At 36.4% G+C, this 22,974-nt stretch overlaps 2 protein-coding genes across 3 annotated transcripts in view; both read left to right on the forward strand.

Moving 5' to 3' along the window:
• LOC126816446 (hepatocyte nuclear factor 4-gamma) overlaps positions 1 to 5,416 on the forward strand; it is a 63,568-nt gene extending 58,152 nt beyond the window's left edge. For both annotated transcript variants that reach the window (XM_050543026.2, XM_050543025.2), the window contains exon 8: positions 4 to 5,416. In XM_050543026.2, coding sequence (XP_050398983.1) covers positions 4 to 446 — 443 coding nt within the window. In that variant the 3' untranslated portion in view covers positions 447 to 5,416. The remainder of the gene's footprint in view (positions 1 to 3) is intronic.
• Positions 5,417 to 7,751: 2,335 nt separating this feature from the next.
• Positions 7,752 to 22,871, forward strand: LOC126815067 (poly [ADP-ribose] polymerase tankyrase-1). The gene is made up of 4 exons (XM_056099342.1): positions 7,752 to 7,833; positions 11,141 to 11,235; positions 13,830 to 16,638; positions 22,863 to 22,871. Exons 2-4 carry the CDS (start codon positions 11,180 to 11,182, stop codon positions 22,869 to 22,871), a joined length of 2,874 nt encoding a protein of 957 aa, XP_055955317.1. The 5' UTR covers positions 7,752 to 7,833; positions 11,141 to 11,179.
• The last annotated feature ends 103 nt before the right edge of the window (positions 22,872 to 22,974 follow it).

Raw genomic sequence — 22,974 nt, forward strand, 5'->3', positions numbered from 1 at the left:
CAGGGGCCAACAGCAGTGAAAATAACTCACAAGTTCAATCTCAAGACGCGATGTCCAATCCCATGTTGTCAACAAGTGCCTTCCCAGATGCCCTTGGTACTGTCACATCTCAAGGTGAACTGTTACAGAACACAGAGGCGCTACATTTAAACACAAACCATCCAGGAACGGCTAGTCCCATTGGACACAGTCCTACCATGGACCCACAGATGCATGCATGCTTAATTCAGTCTCATTCTCAAACTCCGCCTCCGGTTGTCCTTAGCAACAAAAACAACGAACCAATCGCCTTGAATATGACAAATGAGAGTCATCACATTCCAAATGGCCATCATGGAACGAGTAACTGTTCTCCGCGAATTTCACCAGTCCCTGAATCTTACAAGATGTCTCAACAGCAGACAACATCCTCTCGAACCACACATTTCAAACAGGAAGTGTCCTAATATAGGCATAATTTGTTGTTAATTTTTTGTTGTTATATGAATCACTTCTGGGATTATTGATAAGAGGTACGGAAACTACGGAAGGACAACTTGCCTGCGATATCATCTTCCTTGGAAGCAGCTTTTAGGCCCCATGAGCGAACGAAACAGAAGGGAAACAAAATTTGTTAATCATGTGAATTGCCCAAATTAAATAAGAAAAAAGTAAGAACACCTTGTCTCATGTAGGACACCAACAACTACTCATAACTACATGGTATCAGGTGTTCTAGAAAGCTCAAGCATACCCTGCCTGTTGTATGACACACACCACTACTCATAACTAAATGAGAAGTGTATTAGGTGTTCTAGAAAGATAGTAAACATACCCTGCCTGAAGCACAGATAGAAAATACAGGCGTATATACATAATCGTTAGCTCCATAACATGTGAAGCATTACATGGAAGGGACTCGATCGTCAGTTCGTAACAATAGAATTACAATTGAATTACACAGAATTGAGTCCTGAAACTGTTCTGCTTGAGCAAAATCAAATGTTTCAGCTGTGGCGATTGGTCGTTATGAGCAGAATCAAAAGTTTCAGCTGTGGTGATTGGTCGAGTATCATATTCAGTTGATGCATGCCTTGTTGCCTGAAATTCTCATTTAACACCTTCTAATCGAAGACAGAAGTCTCGATAAAGTGCCGTACCTTTTTGATTTTAATCCCAGAGGCAGTTTTGTTGATAGAATTGAGAAATATAATGAAATGTTTATGTGCTTTTTTGTAGTTTTTTTTTGATATTGTATATACATACATATTACAGTGTTCCCTAGGGAACTGGTATTATTTGTTTTAATGTGTTGTTATATAATTGTAATTATTATAAAATAGAAATAGTTTGTAATTATTTCTCTAAAATATTACGGAGCTTTCATTTTAACCAGAATTAAACGGACATGTGTTGCTACAGGAGTTTTATGTCTGGTTTTACTAAACCAGTTCAGACGGTTTTAAGCTTTATTAAAATTGCTCTTTCTTATCGTTGTTATAATTCAATATGGCTCTTGATTCGAGAGACAGTTGGACAAAAAAATTTAATATATTTAGTTTGGTTTTCAATTTTTATTTAATATTCTTGTAATTAATGTTTTAATTAATTTTAATTAATTTACTAATTCAAAGGAACTAAGTTGTCAAATACAGAAAAGTATGAATTTGGTGTCATGGTGGTTTTAAGTTATTATTTAATCACTTACATGCAGGCCAGTATTAACTCTTTAAGATCTGGTATGTGTAGATATTGACTACACCAGTTCCCGAAAAAATTAAAATAAAACAGAGAAAATAAACCACCCTTCTCACACTGCCTGAGTCATGGAACAAGTAAGCTTTCCTTAAATAGTTCACAGCTGTTTATGTGTCTTTGGTTGGTTTGATGTCGTCTAGGGACCCATAGTTTAAAGTTACAAAAGGCTTTAATCTCATCCCGCATGAGATACATACCACTAATTTGATAATTGAATTTTAGAGTTACCTCCCTTTGAAACTAAATATCCTTATTTTGTGTCAATTAATTTGCTTTAGTTAATTTATTTTGAATATTTTTATTCTCATAATATATATTATATCACTATAAGAAGAGTCAGTTGTTCAATTCTGAATAAAAATATTGTTTATAATATTGAAATATATCTTGAAATGGCATTAATTAATATATAGATATTTTTGTGTTATTACCTTACTGCCTCTGTTGTTTCACGAAATTTTAACTAAGATAAAATCCAAATTTTAGTAATTTGGTTGGATAATATTAGATTGATTTTAGTTCTTAGCCAATCAAAATTGAAGTATCTACTAAAATTTGGATGTTATCTTTTAGTTAAGATTTCGAGAAACCGGGCCCTGTTCATATTATATAAGTAGTAGATAGCAGCCACTTCCAAGTTGTTATTCATATTAAAAAAACCAAGGGCGGAGGCAGGAGGTTTTATTTTGAATAACAAGTGGGGAAATAGTTTGCTATCTGACCTGTGGTTTCGATTCCTCGGTTTGTACGTGACAAGGAGTAGGGTCGCCTGTCCAACCTCGTGGGTTTTCTCCGGTTCCTCCGGTTTCCCCCCACTGCTAAAGACCTCTATGCGCAAGCGAATTATGGAAATAAAATTGAACCATATGTTAGTCGCAAAATGACCTATTTTGTGTCGAGTCGAGTGGACGGTAAACCCTATTACTCTCTCTCTCTCTTCTATTTGACTTGACCAGTATCAACCGCTGCTTATCTTGTACACCAGAGATTCAAAAAGTGGTTATTGTAGGTCAACATTATCGCAATATCAACCCCTAATGACTTGATCTTGGGTTAATCCCGAGAATACCACCTTTTAAAATAATCAATAGTTGCTGTGATTGGAGATATAGTCTGGAGGTGTGTAATTAAAAGTAACATTTATACTGAATGTTTGATGGGGACTTATTAAAACTGTTCTAGTAATTAAAGATACATTATGTAAAATTTAGATAAAGAGCTGACCATTCTTGCTATAATAGTTTGAAAAAAGATAATGTCTTCCTCCTCCATTTTTAAATTAAATCAAAATATGGCTGAACCATTCTAATCTATTTAATATCGGAGAAATCCGATGCGATTGAGGGTTGATTATGGTCTGTATCAGTTAATAAATGTCTAATTAATAATTTAGAAAAACATTTCAGGCCTAAAGAAAAACCTGCAATAGGCATATTTAGCTCTTGCATAATCTATGTTTAAGACCAAAGAAAAAATATGTTGGTCATCTTTTTTGCCCAACTTTCAGGGCGGGCGGGCGGGAGAGAGGGAAGTGATTACTTTTGTAAAAGTAAGATCATAAATTTTTATAAATTATGTCAATCACTTAATGAAAAGAAAAAGCTTGTGCTTTAGATGCTAAGGTCTATCATTGGTTTCGAATCCCCGGTTGTACGTGGCAAGGAGTAGGGTCGCCTGTCCAACCTCGTGGGTTTTCTCCGGTCCTCCCACTGCTAAAGACCCCTACGCGCAAGCGAATTATGTAAATAATACGCTTGCACTTAAATAATTATGTAAATAACATAACCATATGTTAGTCCCGAAATGACCTAGTTTGTGTCGAGTGGACGTTAAACCCCATTTCTCTCTCTCTCTCTGTCATTGAGTCAACTGGCATGGTTTCGAATCCCTGGTTGTATGTGACAAGGAGTAGGGTCGTCTGTCCAACTTTGTGTGTTTTCTGCGGGTCTTCCTGTTTCCTCCCACTGCTAAAGACCCCTACGCGCAAGCGAATTATTGAAATAAAATTAAACCATATGTTACTCCCGAAATGAACTAGTTTGTGTCAGTGGACGTTGAACCCTATTCCTCTCTCTCTTTCTCTCTCTCTCTCTCCCACTGCCAAAGACACCTATGCTCAATCGATTTATTGAAATAAACTATGTTTTATGTTTGTTCCTGCATATTCTGGGGGCATTTTGGTCAAATTTTTAGGAAAATATAAATAAACCTTTATATAACAACTTTAGTTGGACTTGGACGATCACCAATTGTTTTTATACGCCCACATTGAAATGGGGTTGTATATTGTCATCGCCCCCGTCCGTCGGTCTGTCCGGCGTCCACACAATTGCTTTTGGACGCTCTAGTTTGTTTATGTGCATTCATTAAACCCTGAAATTAGCTTTAATATAAATCATAATGTGTATAATGGCCGTCACGATGAGTTCTTGTAGCTAAATTATATTTGCAGCACAAAGTTCATCAAAATAATTCAGGCCAGTTTTGCTCAGCACCGTCAGTCTTCATGAATTGTGTATGCCTGTGCAGTAGCATTTGTAATTATACACTGTCAAATTATAATGACTCTTTGTTGGTTTCTATATATACATATTATGTTGTTTATATTGTGTTCTATGCATCAATGGCATATAATTATACTGTGCTCAAGACAGAATTATGGCAGAGTCACATATTTCCAGACATAGATTTAAACACCACGGAGGACGGGCATTGGGGATAACTCTTAACACTCTCTCTGACATTTCAAGACCTATATTAAGACACTGCAAAGGATTGGGTTTTTTTGGTGTAGTGGAGGGGGGATGGAATTCGAACACCGTAACTGTCCATTGCATGTCTTTATTTTGGCTTATATGAACTATTATTTAGGGATTTATTAACATGACAAGCCAATAATCAACTCTCTCTAGACCATCACAGAGATTTAAATTGATTAGGAAGTCTGCAAGATTTTAGAAATTTATCGATAAAATGGACAAATGAGACTAAGCTATTTGAAGAGCCCCGGGGAATAACGATTTAAGTCACTTTTTCAAGGAACCCCACAATCTACTTCAGGTAAAAACGATCAGAGTCACATCAAACCAAGGCTATTCTGAAATGGCCTCCCAGACAAATATGTTCATCGTACCCTTTATTTTACCTTAATTTGGCTGAAAAGTTGAAATCAGTTGTACTGTAATTGTGATTCGAATTAAACATCATTTTGAAGTTGTAATTTAACCCACTCGTTGTTCTGTTCATGTCAAGTATTCTTGTCCAAAAGTCTGTTTTGCCTTTATGCAAAAAGACAAAAATGTGACTTAGATCGTTCTTCCCCTGAACTCTTAATTTGATAAAAAGGTTTCACTCCTTGAAGTCATCATGCTCGCCATCGTTGAAAGGAAATGTATTATTCTTTGAAAACTGTTTTTACTCAAGAAATGTTTTTGTTGAAACTGTACCTGTTGTGCCTCCAAGATTTAATTAATTCTGGAAGATTCAAGACTCTTTTATATGTCCATTGTAATTGGTTTGATTTTTTGAGAAAGTGCAATTTAAACCAATCAGAATTGTTTTTGCATAAGCAATAGTGAAATATAAGTAAATAGTATATATTTTTTATAATATTGAAAAATAGAATATTATCAGAGTTCTGTAAATATCGTGCTAATTAAAATTAGATCATTATTTCTAACCAGTTTTAATTATTTGTTTATCTATAGACGGTGGTCATGGAACCCGGTCGGCATTCGCCGACCAGTTTTTACAGCTGGTCGACAAAAGGTATCTTCTTTTGAGGTACTTACTATCTCATCCACCACCGGTCACTTGACAGCTTTAGATTAACTACCTCATAATTGAAAGATTGTATAAATTTTGTTCATAAGTAATTTTGATTTTTTGAAATAGAGCTCTATGTAAGTACCAGGGGCGTGTGCAGAAAACAGAAAATGACTGAGGAGTCTGAGAGGGGTAGCGTGTTGGAGGGGGGGGGGGGTCCACCCAGAAAAGTTGAAGTTGATTTCCTTGCATCTGAGGTCATTTCTGAAGAGAACTTATTCTTTTGAATGTCCAGTGCCACGTGTCTGAGTAGTCTTCTACAGCCATGTGTATTTCAGCCGCCAGGAGTAGGTTTCTAGCAGGAATATTCCCGCAGAAAGTGACTAGGATACGGTGATTTCCAAAAATGACCGACATACTCCTCGCAGTGTTTCGTTTGATTAGACCTAATCCCACTCAAGCACTGTCGTAATGAAAGCAAATTTCTGTTCCAAATTATGACTGGTCAATAGTCCGATTAACAACCAATGCCTAACTGCGTAACAATGTCATTCGGGTTTAAACAGAGCTACCCATTGTTTACATAACGTTATGTCATGACACACGAAATATTTACGCACAATTAACCAGTGCATAGCAGCATATTACAGAAAAAATAATTGCGTGACAAACGAGGTTATCAACGGTTACAATGTAAACAATACTGCATGTAGACGAACAATACTTTCACCGTTTTTTAATACCTTAAATCACTGTCCAAAGTTTTAGGGAGACCCTTGGTCTCCCCTTGTCAGTGATACAGGACGGAGGGCCTGACAAGGACAGCTGTCTAGTCGTTCGGATGGGACGAAAAACCGAGGTCCCATGTACACATTGGCGTGCACGTAAAATTCGATATAAGAGTAGGCCGTAGCGCCGCTGCCTGGGCAAAATTTCCCTCATAGCACACTGTATGGCGTATGCCCGTCTTCATTAGCCCAGTTTAGGAGCATAACAGTAGGACGTTAAACCCCATTTCATTTCATTTCATTTCAGAGCACAGTGGTTTATATCATGATGGGAGCTCGGTTACATCCATTTGACATGGCCAAATGCATAATTTCCACAAGGTCGCTACAGGGGCTAAGTGAGAGGGATGCGCCCCCTCCAAAATGGCAAAAAATCATGTGGTTTTAATACGGTTTTCAACATTATAATCATAATCATAATACTCAACCAGTGTCAAATATAAACCGTGGGTCAAATATTCTACAACTCGACTCTAGCATGTTCCACATAGCTCAATATTACTCAGCGGTTTCGAATCCCCGGTGGTACGTGACACTGAGTAGGGTCGCCTGTCCAACCTTGTGGGTTTTCTCCGGAGCCTCCGGTTTCCTGCCACAGCTAAAGACCCCTACGCCATGCGAATTATTGAAATAAAATTAAACCATGTTAGTCTTGAAATGACATAGTTTCTTTAGTTACTTTTATTGTTTTTAGTTGAGGGGTTTTACATAGGCTAAGTCTGTTCCCCAATCCAATTCAGACATCCTGAATAAAAATATTGTTTAAAAAAACAAAAATTATCCATACTTGTCGCATTCTGACTATCAAATTGTCCCGGGTTCAATCGCAGTGATGGACGAACAAATACCTATGAGCCTTTGGTTCAGAATAGACGGCCTGGCAAGGAACGGCGACTTACGGTGTGTAGTCATTTATATAAGACTGTAACTTGATGAAAGTCAGGGGGCGTGTCAGTGAATTTGAGCTAAGCGGAGGGAGGGTGGGGGGGGGGTAGGCTGAGGCAAGGTCAAGTGATCATCAGAAATCTGCTATAATATTTCTATACATCTAGATTCATACATGTATATGAACTGAGTGGGGTGAGGACAAAGCTTCGATGATGCTATGCTCGTTTGTATGTTCGATTTTAGGTGGAATGTAGGAGAACAAAGGGAATGTTTTTAAAAAAGATGGGCGTCAATTGGGAGGAGAGTTAAAACTAGTCTGAATCTATGAACAATAAAATAGTGCTAAATAATTTTCGTCATAGGTCACAAGATGTAAACAGGGCTAGCGCTAATCCCAACCCTAACTCTCACCTTGGACTTAGCCCCAATGCTTACGCTAACCCTAACCTACAATCTCGCCAATAATCACGTGCCCTAACCTTATTAACATCTCAACGACCTTGACAAAAATTGAACTGGCCTTAACAGATAGATTTAGCCCCGAAACCCGGAAGAAAAATTAGCTGTCGAAATGGCCATTATGACTTATGACTAGTATGAGGGAGGAATAAAGAAATAATTCAAAAGACAACTACAAGATTGTTCAAGTATATAGGTGAGTTAAAGGCTGTAGAGACTTCAAATAGAATATGTAGGTATATATCGATCGATATATTCTAGAACTTATACATTCGAAGCAATTAGTCAAATAATGATATCAATACAACACACTTAAACAAATTTATCAGTTATTTCAGCTAAATAGAGAATGGTATATACCTCCCCCAAAGAGACGCATATGCTCAGTCCCCTCCCGACGCGAGGGCCCTGATTGGTATCGGATTTTATACAAAGATGAAGCACGTCCTGTCTCACACAGAAGTCGATGGCAACTGGGGAAAACACTACAACTACCGAAACGTTATATAAACGTGTAAAACAGACCATGGGGTTTGTGGACAGATACTGAAAGTCAAGCCTGATCAGTGAACTTAACAGTTTGAACAGATTAATTTCACCAAAATTGGGAAATGTATTATTCGTATCTATAACAAACTCCATTAAATCGATTAAAATGCCTGACGCGTGCGTAATGTCTATTTATGGTAAGGGGAAACCCCAATGCGGTATAAATTAATATTATCTACGTCATTGGGAAAGCGAGAGAGAGAGAGAGAGAGAGAGACATCCCAAACTTAGGCTGCCTGTCTACAGGCTAACTCCGCCAGAGAGAGAGAGAGAGAGAGAGAGAGACAAACTAAAATTAGTAAAATGTGAGAGAGACAAATTAAAATGTGGCTTCGTTTAATATAATTGATGTATTGTGTTCATATATTTTAACTGTTGGGCTTTTTTTTGTGTTATACGCTTTTATAAATAAGGGGGTTGGCCACGTTTTATGGGACTATTTCAAATGAAATGAAATGGGGTTTGACGTCTTAACTGTCCAGCTCCGACTTACAACGTGCTGTTAGGAACATTTTGTCCAGACGGCGGCGCTACGATTACTTTAATGTCGCATTCCACCTGTTAAGGCTTCTTTTATATATCCACGTCAATGTGTACACAGAACCTCGGTGTAAAACGATACTGTTCGGCACCACTGACAAAGGGAAAACATGCTGGAAATTCTCGAGGAACCTTCTTGGACTGATGAATGAAAAAAAAAATTGTTTCTCATGTGTGAACGGTGCGTGTGTGCAAATCGTTAAAGGTATGAGGTTGACACCCCTTTTTTCGAATTGATTATGTTTACAACATGTGACGTTAAGATCGCAGCCACACGAGGTAATGTAGCAGTTACATTCGCCAATATATATATATAAGAAAAAAATATATAAAACGATCTAACTCTCAGTTAATCATATAAGTAAAATTCAAGTATTAGAGAAAAAACACTAAAAATTATAAAATTTTGGCTAGTACTTTCATCCTTATCAAACGAATATACTCTTCAAAAAAAAAAAAAAAAAAGGCGTGGCCCTTTTTTCATCATTTTCATGTATATGTATATTGTCGTCACCGCTGTCCGCCCGGACGTCCGTCCACAATTTGTTTGTGGACACTGTATGGGTCACAATTTTTATCCGATTTTGATGAAACTTGGAATGCATGTTTATATCGCAAAGATCTTGGTCCCTTTCGATATTCGCGCATATCGGATCGTAACCTCCTGTATTATGGCCCCTGATTGTACGAAAAATCGCGTTTTGAGCTTGTGGTCCCTATAGTGGTCACAATTTGTATCCGATTTTAAAAAAAACGCGTGAATAGATCACAGTTATACACTAATGATGGTTGAGTTTGTGGAAATCGGACAAAAATTGACGGACATAATGGCCGCCCCTTGTAAGCAAATACTGTAAAAATATGGTATATCTCTAGAGGCCACAGTTTTTATCCGATTTGGATGAAACTTTAAATATATGTTTTTATCATAAATCATAAAGATCTTGGTTCCTTTTGATACTCACACATATCCGAACGTAACTTCCTGGATTACTGCCCCTGATTGGCCGAAAAATCGCATTTTTAGCTTGTGGATTCCCTAGAGGTCACAATTTTTTTTCCGATTTTAAAATCCGTTTAGATATATCACCATTCCACCATAATAAAGGTTGAATTGGAATTTCGGGAAAATCGAAATGAAACTGCCCGACAAAATGGCCGCTCTTTGTACGCAAATTGTGTATAAGTATGTAATACAAAGGTTATGGACCCTCTAGAGGTCACAATATTTACCCGATTTTGATGAAACTTAAAACATATCTTTATATCCCAAAAATCCCAGTCCCTTCTGATATTTGCGCATTTCAGACCATAACTTTCTGAATTATCGCCCCTGATTGTACAAAAAATCGTTTTTGTTTTTAACTTGTTATCTATCCATCTCTTGCAAAATGTGGGTGTATCCTGCCTGGCAGCCGCTGGTTTTATTTGAACGTGATCGTTGTTTCCATAAATGTTACTTGTTTTTAATGTCATTATGTAAGGACCAAAGAAATTCATTATTGGTTTTTAGATGGGAAGGTCACTTATTGTGACTGGTCATACTTTTTGCAGAAATTTGTTTTCGCTTGATTGCACCAAGACACAGGAGTTTAACAACTCCGCAAGCTTTTCACGAAGCATGTGAATGTTGGTGGCACTGACGATCATGTTATGTATTCTCTTCCCAAAAAGTAGGGGATATTGAAATGCAAATACCTATGACGGATATGATAAATAGTCACGGACACTTGACATGCTTTGAGAGTATGTTCACAGATGAAGAACTTATCGCCCCAACAGAACCACCGAGCTGCACATGCGACACACAATACCACCATACACGTGGGAGGGGTACATTGTCAAATTTGACACTTCAAGGAAGGGTTGATGAAAACTGCCGCGTGCTGGTTTATCTATCCATGTTAGCATTCCTATCGGTTCTTGCATAAGATTTACTGTTTAGCGTATCTTTGCTACGTGTGTTACGTTTAATTTGATTGGGAGACGTGTTCGCCGACGTCAACGCCAACCGACAATACTGCAAGAATTGGCCGTGGCACTGCAAGAGGAGTGGGTCATATTGCCGCAAATCGTGATTGGACGGTTGATTAGGAGCATGCCACTACAAATTGCTGAATGTCTCGAAGATTGGCGGAGCAAATTACTCATTATTGAGACAAAAATCAAAAACGTCTATTTTCACTTTTGACGGTGTATCTCATTGCGAGTGAAATGTTGCCGTCAGATAAACCGCCAGTATGAACTGTTTATGTTCATGTTTAGGCAATTGACCTGTTATTAAACATACACTGGTTACCTCTAATAAAAACAGCAGTGCATTTCCGCAGTTTTGTATTGTTTCTGAATATCCCCTACTTTTTTTGAAGAGTAGAGTACATAACTAATATTCTTTATTTATTTGTGTATTTTAGTGATGTTGAGAACTTGATATAGACGCACAGCTAAACGACATGGATGCAGAGCTAAACGAAATGAATGTAGAGCTAAACAACATGAATGTAGGGTGGTTCGTATATTTAATAGACCAGGCCTTGGGATTTGACCACCACTAACTGTGCCCTACTCTTCTACCGGGTCTATAGGACAGTTTTTCGCGTAGATTTTGAATCTGGTCGCTGATCAGGAGCTTATTTCGGGGGGGGGGGGGGGTCAATGTCTTAAATTGGGTGGTAATGCAATAATGTTGATTATCATTTTACAGATATTTACAAGTCTTAATAAGTATATAGGATCCTCTTGGATAACTGTTTTGCTTTGTAGATGCGGGGGTTGGGGATTGAGGTGGGTGGTGGGTCCAATGTCTTAAATGTGATTGTGTTGGTTATCTTTTTATAACACTTTTTATTTCTATATAAGTATATAGGACTATCTTGGATAACTGTAGTTAGGCGGTCCGATGCCGAAAACTTGCGGGAAAATGTGATACTTTTGATATAAATAGTGCCCCCATTTCGCTTTATGATAGGTTGGTTGTGCGGTTGGGGGTAGTAGTGTGTGTTTGTGTGTGGTATTCGGCGAAGGGGAAGGGGGGCGGTAAATGTGATAATGGAGATATCCATGATGGTCATTAATTAAAACATCCATTTCTAACACTAAATGAACGTATAAGATTTCTCAATGGGCGTCTTTCAGTGGGGAGGGGGCCTCCAAAATACTATTTTTGGGACAAATACCTCTTGGTCTTGGTGATCAACGTCTTGCACGTTTAACCCTAATAAAACTAAAGATATTATTTTTACTAGGAAAAATACAATCCATCCAGACAAAATTTTTGAAAATACAAAAGTGAAAACTACTCATTGTCATTTGGGAATAACATTTCAGTCTAATGCATTCAGTCTAAAATAGAAGAAATTCATCTAAAATAGAAGAAGTTCATCTAAAATAAAATAAAACCAAGTACGAACAATCCAAACCATAAGACAGAATTCGAAGTCCTAAAAATGTTATAGGCAAAATAGTGTATTCAAGCAAAATAGCGTAATCAGCAAATGGACTGCTCCTCGTGTACAAAATACACGACAAACAGCGGTAACAGGTGTCCGGAAGAGTAAGCTTACCCTGCCTGTTTTTATACAAAAAGCTTGGTTGGGAATCATTGTCTAATCGCAGAATAAAAAACAAATTAATTTACTTATACAAAATAAAGAAGTCCCACTTATCTATCTGAAGCCTTTAAACAATTTGAACCGTCTGTATCAAATTATAACCTTCGAAATGAAAATCTGAACCCCAATCTACCATTTTGTAAAACCAGTTCATATTCTAATAGTTTCTTTCCCTGCGCAATTAAACTTTGGAACAACTTACCTGAAAATATTAAAACCTCACAAACGTTAAATACATTCAAATTGGGCCTTTCACGTGTGTACCCTTTAACTAGACCACTACTATATTATAATACTGGAAATAGGAAAGAGAATATTATCCATTGCCGATTAAGAAATAAAGCTAGTAACTTAAATAATCACTTATTCTACCATTTTATTAGTGAAACAAAAGTGTGCCCTAGGTGTAATTCTGCAGATGAAGATAATTACCATTATTTTTCCATATGTCCAGCCTACTCTACCAAAAGAAAAATTCTAAAAAATAATCTACTCCACCTTAATCAAAATGTTACAATTGATCTGATCCTATATGGCAACCCCCCTCTTTCAGATAATACCAATTCCAACATATTTGAAATAGTGCAAAAATACATAAAAAACAGCAAAAGATTTTAACACTTTAACATTTAAAACTTAAAATTACACTTCAAAATGTATATATGTTTGTAACTCACTGCCTGTAGATATGTCACCATTGTATTGTAAACATAAGATTTAACTATTTTATATGTTTGGAGAGAACTTATATAGGCTTTTGACTGTTGTTCAATCCAATTCAGTTTATTGAATAAAATATTGTTTAAACTAACGTCTTGCACTGTACTAAATATTATAGGTGGATCTATGGGATGTCCTTAAGGGTGATGGGAGTGTACCAGGATACTTTTCGGAACAACCAATATATGGTTCGAAATTGGTCTTAATGGTCACCTTATAGATTAGTAAAACATTAATCTCTAACCATGTGGGGGAAGGAGGAGAGGCAATGCCTAAAATTGGCGGCCAACTGCATTGCCCTCCTCCACACACACTGCTATACCCACAAACATCTCACAAAGCAAAACAAGGGCATTAAATACACTTCTTTACGCATGTACAGTGCTATAATTTACTTTATACGATGATCACCATTTATATGGACATTATCAAATGATAACCAACATTGTCACATTTAAAACATTGGACCCACCTAGCCCAATCTCCCTACCCCCGTGTTTGAAAGCCGTCCTCAAGCACCTTATTTATCTCCATCTAAAATCGATCTCTAATAAAAAAAAGTTCTCCCCTCGGGTGGCGATTCACCCCCACCCCACCCAAACCACCACCACCTTGCCCGTGAGCCACAGAACTAACTTCAGGTAGGCAGATTCCTGGAGCAGCTTGTTAGCTGGAGCACTCAGCGCTATACAAATTGATCATCATTTTTGTTATTGTATGTATTATGTATATATCATCTTTATAACTAAACAACATGTTTAATATATTTTAGGCTACTGGAGTCAAAACTACGCCAAGCTGAAAAAGATGGAAATATAGGACAAGTAGTTGAAACATTATCATTACAAGATAAAAACCAAGCTTTACTTATAGCTGCTAAATCCCGGTTGTATGAAGTTGTTATACATCTTGTAGACCATGGTATTGGTGTACATTATGTTGATAGTCGCCAGAACAATATGCTACACGTACTTTTACATAACTGTAAGAAATATGACTATACCAATAACTATTATTTGCGTGTACAATGTGTATTTAAATTAGTTGATGTTGGTGTAGACATCAACCAGTTGAATGAAGATAAAGATACACCTTTACTTATAGCTGCTAAAAAAGGGTTGTATGAAGTTGTTATATATATGTTAGAACATGGCATTGATGTACATTATGTTGATAGCCGTCAGAACAACCTGCTGTACACGCTTATTTATAACTATAGATGTGGATCTGGCAATTTGTTACAATGTGTGGTTAAATTAGTTGATGCTGGTGTAGACGTCAACCAGTTGAATGAAGATAAAGATACACCTTTACTTATAGCTGCTAAAAAAGGGTTGTATGAAGTTGTAATATATCTGTTAGAACACGGATTTGATTTACATTATGTTGACAGTCGTCAGAACAACCTGATGCACATACTTTTATATAGCTATGCTAGTGATGACAATGTAGGTAGACGTAATTTATTATTAAAATGTGTTGTTAAATTAGTTGGTGCTGGTGTAGACGTCAACCACTTGAATGATGATAAAATGACACCCTTACTTATAGCTGCTAGAAACGGGATGTGTGAAGTTTTGATGTATCTGTTAGAACATGGAGTAGATATACATTATGTTAATAGTCATCAAGAAAACGCGATACACCTACTTGTATATGGCTATTATGGATTTAACAAATCAGATACACTTGATTTGTTATTACAATGTGTGAGTAAATTAGTTGATGCTGGTGTAGACGTCAACCAGTTGAATAAAAATAAAGAGACACCTACAATTATAGCTGCTGACAGCGAGTTGTATGAAGTTGTGATATATCTGTTAGAACACGGAGCAGATGTACGTTGTGTTAATGTTCTTCAGAACAACCTGCTACACATGCTTTTAAATAAGTATAGATATAACAGATATGACAATACAGGTAGACATGCTTTATTATTACCATGTGTACTTAAATCAGTTGATGCTGGTGTAGACGTCAACCAGTTGAATGAACATAAAGATACACCTATATCTATAGCTGCTAGAGAAGGATTGTATGAAGTTGTGATGCGTATGTTAAAACACGGAGTAGATGTAGGTTATGTTGATAGTTGTCAGAACAACCTGATGTACATACTTTTAGACAAATATCGCAACCAGTGTAATCATAACAATACAGGTAGAAGTGATTTGCTATTACAATGTGTATTTAAGTTAATTGATGCTGGTGTAGACGTCAATCAGTTGAATAGATATAAAGATACACCTTTACTTTTAGCTGCTAGAAAAGGGCTGTTTGAAGTTGTGATGTATCTGTCAAAGCATGATATCAATAATCATTGTGTTGATAGATGCCAGAACAACCTGATACACATACTTTTAGATAGCTATGACAGAGATGACAACACAAGTATACCCGATTTGCTACAATGTATAGTTAGTTTAGTTGATGCTGGTGTAGACGTTAACCAAGGGAATGAGCTAAAACCTATATTTATTGCTGCCAGCAAAGGGTTGTATGAAATTGTAATGTATATGTTAGACCACGGAGTAGATGTAAATTGTGTTGATAGTCATCGGAACAACCTGCTAAATATACTTTTACAATACTATAACAGTTATATCAATAACGATATACGGGATTTGATTCCACAATGTGTTTATAAAATTGTTAATGATAATGTAGACTATGTTAATAATCGTCAGAACATCCCGCTGTACATATGTTTAGATAACTTTAACCGTGATGACAACGAAGGTAGGCGTGATTTACTATTACAATGTGTAGCCAAATTAGCTGATGCCGGTGTAGAAGCCAACCAGGCGAATAAAGATAAAGTTACACCTATATTTATAGCTGCTAGGTCAGGATTGTATGAAATTGCAATGTATATGTTAGAACACGGAGTAGATGTACATTATGTTGATCAATATAAATGGAACATTCTTCACTATGTTGTAGGCTGTATTAATCCCTTTTCGATAGTTTATGCCTTTTGCTATGATAAATTTGAAGAAAAATATATACAGCTAGCTAATAATGTAATAAACACAGGTTTAGACACAAACCAACCTGACTATAAAGGTAAAACCCCGTTGTTCCATGTCGGTATATACAAGGATTGTAAATACACCCACCCCTCCAATGCGAATAAGGCATATAGCATACTATTGACACTTAAGACAGGACAGGATATCTACGTTCGATTGAAATGTAAATTGATTAATATGTTGTTAAAAGCTGGTTGTAATGTGAACCATCAAAACACTGACAGGCAAACAGCTTTAATGTACCATATAATATGTCAATCTGATATCAGTATAATAAAACTGTTGATTTCACATTCTAATCTAAGTTTAACTGATCATACAGGTGATACAGCATTAAGTTATTGTGTTAAATATCACCTGATAAATTCTAAAGCCGTCTTTAAACTTTTAGTAGATTCAGGTTCAGATCTAATGTCACGTAACAACGGAGTTAAGTTATTCCATGATATTTTAAAATGCAAGAGGTTGGAGGTGTTCAGTTATTACATTCGGCAGAAGTTGATTACTCATGGTGTTACAGCTGAAGGAGAAAATATGCTTCACCTTTTAGCTCGTGTTAACTATGATTATTCTCTAAACAAGTTTAACTGGCAGTTAAATAACGACATCAACCACCCCTGCTCTAAAACCAACACACCTACTATGATTGCTGCCTTTTTATTAAACATTAAATATTTAGAACTGTTGACACGTCATCCTAGACTAGATATCAATGCACACAATAACCAGGGTCATACGGCTCTTCATCTGTGTATCATTGGATTTACGATGTTTAAATATGGCTTGAACAAGAGACAGGTAAATGATGTTGTTAAGAATTATTGTAGACAGATATATCCAATATACTTGGCTTGTATTGATAGTTTACTTGGTGTTGATGGAATAGATGTAAATATGAAAGACTATAGGGGTAGAACTAGTTTAATGTTGGCTGCTATGAAAAACGACAGAGTTCTTACAAGGAAACTACTCCAGGCTGGTGCCATAGTTAACACGTTAGACTTTTCAGGAAGATCTGCTCTACAATATCTTAATATCTATCAGAGTGTGTTTGATTTGACTTGTTTTAAATTACTTCTAGCTAATGGTAATACTGGTCTTCTCAATTTACTCTGTATTGATGGTAATACAATTATACAAACGGCTTTGTGTTTCCCCTTCTTCTGGGAACCATGCCGCGTTGTTTGTTTTATTAGATATTTAGTTGCTGAAAACTGTTGTCTTCAGATTCTTTTATCATCTTCACTTGAAAGTTGCTATAACCAAATTGATCGTATTGAGCTAAGCCTTGAAGAAAGGGATAAACTGAGAAAACTGCTGTATCTTAGTGGCGCCCAAGGGGAGCAAATTATGACTTCTTTAAATTTTGATGAGGAAGATAAACGATATGAAAGGGAAGAATTCATTAGTTTCTGTAGTAATGTATCTCTCAAGTCCCTGTGTAGAAGATCCATCAGACAGAATCTTGGATTGGGAATACAGGAGAAGGTTATGGATCTAAAATTACCTCGTGAATTAAATGATTTTCTTCTACTAAAAGATGTTCTCCATCCACAAGATTACAACTTAGACTATATTGATGATAGCTGTAATGATTTTGATGAGGATGATGATTATGATGGTTATGATATAGATAAAGATAGAGATGATGATTATAGTCAATATAATTACCAGTATTTAACTCTTAATACGGATCATGAACTAAGACAAGATTTTCGAATAAGCCCGATATTTCCTAATGGTTGTGGTGGAGCTGCTGATGCTGCTGCTTCTGATTATGATTGGTATGATTGTAGTTTTGGTGGTTTTTGATCGTTATTATCATTATGATAGTTATCATAGGTCATCGTGGGTAAAGTGGGGGATCGCGTGGCTACGTGGGTAAGACACTGGCTCGCTAGTCTGGAGGTCGGGTGTTCAATCCCTGCATTGGCCGAGAAAGTTCATCCAGATTTTCTGGCGTGGTTCCCCCTTGTCAGTGATGCAGGACGGAGGGCCTGTCTAGTCCTTCGGATGAGATGAAAACCCGAGGTCCCGTGTATACATTGGAATGCACGTAAAAGATCCCTTGGCAGTTGGAATTCGATATAAGAGTAGGCGATAGTGCCGCTGCCCGGGCAAAATTTCCCTCATAGCACACTGTATGACGTATGCCCGTCTTCATTAGCCCAGCATAGGACAGGACAGTAGGACGTTAAATCCCATTTCATTTCATTTCGTGGGTAAAGTGAAAAAGAAAATTAATATACCATCCAATTGCTAAAGTAACGTGCCCAAAATCTAATAAAACATTAATTTTACTTTGCTTTTAATTGAATACCGCGAATTTATACTGAATTGACTATGGATTAAGACATTTCGTCTGAAACCACTCTGCTTTGTGCAACATTTGTGCTGCATCTGCAACAGTCTGATTGGATGATAGGAATTCAGGACGACATAGAGTTGGATTTCGGTTGCAAAACCATTGGACAACTTTGATGCTACTTTACTCACCGGCCAGAATAGCAGAAAAACGCATTTGCGCTGGTTAAAGTTTCAAAATGTTTTCCAGAAGCGTGAGGCCCCCATACACCGCGGACTTTTCGATTTATTGATTGTCTGGAATTCAGGTGAGGCTATATTGAATTTGCTGTATTCAGCGTCTGGAATAGCTGGAAACGCGTTTGTTGCTGTTAACTGTTCGACTTTTGTCCCCACGTTCCGTCGACTGTAAGCGATTGATTGGTAATCGGGTCAGTCATCATAGTAAGGCTGCTACAATTAAATAGCAGGAAAATGCGATTATACGGCCGGCATTTCAGTTCTGCCCCCCCTCACCACTTAACATTCATGATTACATGTATTACAAACAGAATTGTTAATTGTATTGGTTTATAGTAATTTGAATATATGGTAACATCTGTCCTGTAATGGATATACAATATAACTATTCTTGTATATTAATTATAGTATAATAACATCTACCTTGTAATGGATACATTATATACCTAATATATATTATTCTTGGGTCATTCCATGTCAACTGGATCAATGATGGGAACATGACCTCCTCCCAAAAAATTATAAAAAATATATGTTATAGTATATGGCCTTAAACTAAGAAATCCAAAATTGTACCTCTCTAGGTTGGAAACTCGCTATGATATGGCCATTTGAAATTAGGGTACTAAAACAGATCATAAATTCAGTATTTTTTTCAGGTTTTCGGATGCTTTAAACTCACATTTCTAATAGGAGTAGGACCCTCTAACTTTGTAATCTAAGACAACTTTTGGTGAAGATTATGAATTTAGAATCACACTCATTATCCGATGCATATTGTTCGGGCCACCAGGTGGCAAAATGTGGAACAAATGAACTATTCACTTTTATTTTCAGGATTTCCAAAGCCTCGGGCAAAATCACTATTGTATACATAAACTGCAAAATTGGCATACTTAATGTCAGTTTGTCTTATATCAATTTACAAAAGATTTCTAAGTCGATGGGATATATACTTTTCCAAATATTCAGTCTCGAAATTCAATGCACACTGAAAACGTCCAAAATATACCCATTTTCACCTCCAATTTTGGCCATGTGGGACAGAGGATAAAATTCTGAAAAAAATTGATAATAAAACTTCAAATACCCTACTATAACATACATTAAAGACCATCTTGTGTATTTGATGGCTTATATTTTTAATTGGCACATGAAATCTGTGCGGTGATGAAGTTTCAATGGCTGTTATCCAAATTGTTGACTTTTCACGTTGATTTTAAAATAACTTCTAAATGACCTATACTCCTCAAACAGGATTATGTAAAGTGATGTTTTACGTAGATTACAAATATGTAATCATTTTGGATGTACATTGTATTGTTCTAATTTTATTTTGTCTCCAAAATGAGAACAAAATGGTTAACACGCTTCACGAATTAGAATAATGGGTTTTGATGATCAGATTGAAAGTATTTCTGAAAGACTTAGACCCCTCATATTTGTCATTTTAGATCAACTCTTAACATAGAATAAGAATAAAGACTCTTTTGGGATCCAGGGAGTATCGGTTCATTTTAGTTTTGCTTTAAAACATGTGAAAACGTGTTTTGTCTAATTAGAAAGTTGAAGTACGGTCTTATGTAGTTTCACTATCTCTAGACGCATCAAAACTACAGGCCGCTATCCTTAACGCATCGTCTTGAAACTATGTATACTAGTTTTTCCTTATACCCTAAGGATGTTCCCTATTGTTTTTGGTGCGCGCCAGACCCCCGGGGCAGAGGGCCACCCTCAATTTTTGCATGTGTCAGTTTGTCGCCTACAAGCCAAGATTCTTAATGGATTGTCTTGAAGTTGTGCATACTTATTCCTTATACCCTAAGAATGATCGCTATTGTTTTTTGTGTGACCAACCCTCAGGGGCAGAGGCACGCCTATTTTTTCTTTGTGTGTCTGTGTGTTTTGATCATCTTGAAAACTTGTCATACTTATTACTTATACCTTTAGGATGACCGCTATTATTTTTGGTGCATGCCCAACCACCAGGGGCATAGCAACGCCCATTTTGTTTGTTTATCGCCTAGGTGCCGCATTTCTGAATAGATCATCCTGGAGCGTGGCAGGTTTCGGGCATGCACCAAAAGTTTAGAATTGCAACCTGTGGACGATAACACTAAAATCTGGTCTTGCTGTGCCCCTGGGGGTCGGGTGGGCATACACCAAAAATCATAACAGTCATCCTTTGGGTATAAGGAATATATATGAATAGTTTTCAAGACAGTCCATTAAGAATTGCGATCTGTAGGCCAAAAAAAACCACACAGACACACAAAGAAAAAATGGGTGTGGCTCTGACCCGGGTTGGGCAAGCACCAAAAACAATAGGAAACATCTTTAGGGTATAAGGAATAAGTATGCAGTTTCAAGACCATACGATAAAAATTGCGGCCTGTATTTTTGAAGTATTTAGTGATAATGTAACAACACTACTGTACATGTACTTAAACTTTCTATGCAGACAAAACAAGTTTTCCCCTGTGTTGGAAATCAAAATTAAATTGAAACGATACTCCCTGTAGCCAAATGCGTCTATATTCTTATTGAACAATATACGTTGCTCTAAAATGACAAATATGAGGAGCCTAAGTCTTTCAGAAGTAATTTTAATCTCATTGTCAAAGCCCTATATTACAATTTGGGAAGCGGAACAACAATTTTTTTCTAATTTGGGAGGCAAAATAAATTTAAAATGGTATAAAGTAGATGCAAAATTATTACATATGCGTGATCAAGGCAATAAGGTTCTATAAATAGACACGTTTGAGGGGTATAGGTCATTTAGAAGTTATTTTAAAATCAACGTGAAACGTCAACAATTTTGATAATAGCTATTAAAACTCCATCACCGCACAGATTTCAAGTGCGAATTAAAAATATAAGACCCCAAATACACAAGATGGACTTTAATGTGTGTTATAATAGGGTAAATGAAGTTTCATTTTCAACCAGTTTCAAAATTTTAACCTCTGTCCCACATGGCCAAAATTGAAGGAGAAAATGGGTAAATTTTGTAAATTTTCCGTGTGAATGAATTTTGAGGCTGAATATTTTGAAAAGTATACATTCAATCGACTCAGGATCTTTTGTAAATTGATAAAATACCGACTGACATTAACTATGCCAATTTTGGAGGTTATGTATACAACAGTGACTTTGCCAGAGGGGGTGGAAATCGTGAAAAAAAAAGTGAATAGTTCATTTGTTCCGCATTTTGCCACCTAGTGGCCCAAAAAGTTTGAATCGCACATTAAGTGTGATGCTAAATTCGTAATCTACACCAAAAGTTGTCTTAGATTACAAAGTTAGAGAGTTGTACTCAAATTACAAATGTGAGTTTAAAGCAATTGAAAATCCGAGAAAAACTTTTCAATTTATAGTCCGTTTCAGTACCCTAATTTCAAATGGCCATATCTCCGTGAGTTTTTTTTATCTAGAGTGGTAAAATTTTTGGATTTGTTAGGTTAAGACTATATACTATAACATATATTTTTTATAATTTTTATGGAAGGGGTCATGTACTCAACTTTCCGAAATTTGGTCCAGTTGACATGGAATGACCCTCTTGTATAAAAATATCAATGAGGCGGAAAATGTTGAGCTTTTACGGTGTTATTGTATGTATTATGCATATCATCTTTATAATCATTTGGATTAAATGTTTCGGGTCTGTATGGAATATTGTAAATACTGCATCACAATTTCCTTGAAACTGCTTTTGGTTTTCAGCAATTGTTTTATAATGAATACACATTGTTATCATTTGTATTACTTCTTAATTCACCCCTTGAAACTTTGTGCCAGGAAGCATAAAGATGTACTGACAATTAAAGATTGAACATTTTTACTAAGTTTTACAGTAAAATAATTTGTCATAAATTTTATTCAATATTTATTCACACTCAACACATTGTTTTATCTTAGATTGTACACTAATAGTCCACTATTGAATGTGGAAAGGTCCGGCTGAATGATTGATTAGAAATATGATGCGTTTCAAATGGTACTCCATAGAAATGAATTTGGCCAACAAAAATTATATCTAGGTAACAAATTCGGGCCCGACTAATCACCGGAATTCGTTTACAATCACCGGAATTCACATATAAACACGGGAATTCACCGGAATTCACTTCGAAAACCCCCGATTCCTCCCACAAAAAAATTGATTTTTTTAAAATGCATAATACATTATAATGTAACGAATAACTATTTTGATATCCCCACAGGCCAAATAAAGGCCCTGTGGGTGTATTTATTTAAAAGACTGCCGGAATTCATTTCAAATATATGCATCATGGTTATGATAACGCAGGGCGCGTCGTATTACCCACAATTTTC

Source organism: Patella vulgata, chromosome 3 (assembly GCF_932274485.2).
Source record: "Patella vulgata chromosome 3, xgPatVulg1.2, whole genome shotgun sequence".
NCBI classification, from domain to species: Eukaryota; Metazoa; Mollusca; class Gastropoda; family Patellidae; genus Patella; species Patella vulgata.

What these genes read in the sequence shown, in the direction of transcription:
- LOC126815067 (XM_056099342.1), top strand. Translation starts at nt 11,180, where the DNA reads ATGGATGCAGAGCTAAACGAAATGAATGTAGAGCTAAACAACATGAAT. An exon ending in AACAACATGAATGTAGGGTG is followed by an intron (nt 11,236 to 13,829) that starts GTTCGTATATTT and finishes AATATATTTTAG; the next exon opens with GCTACTGGAGTCAAAACTAC.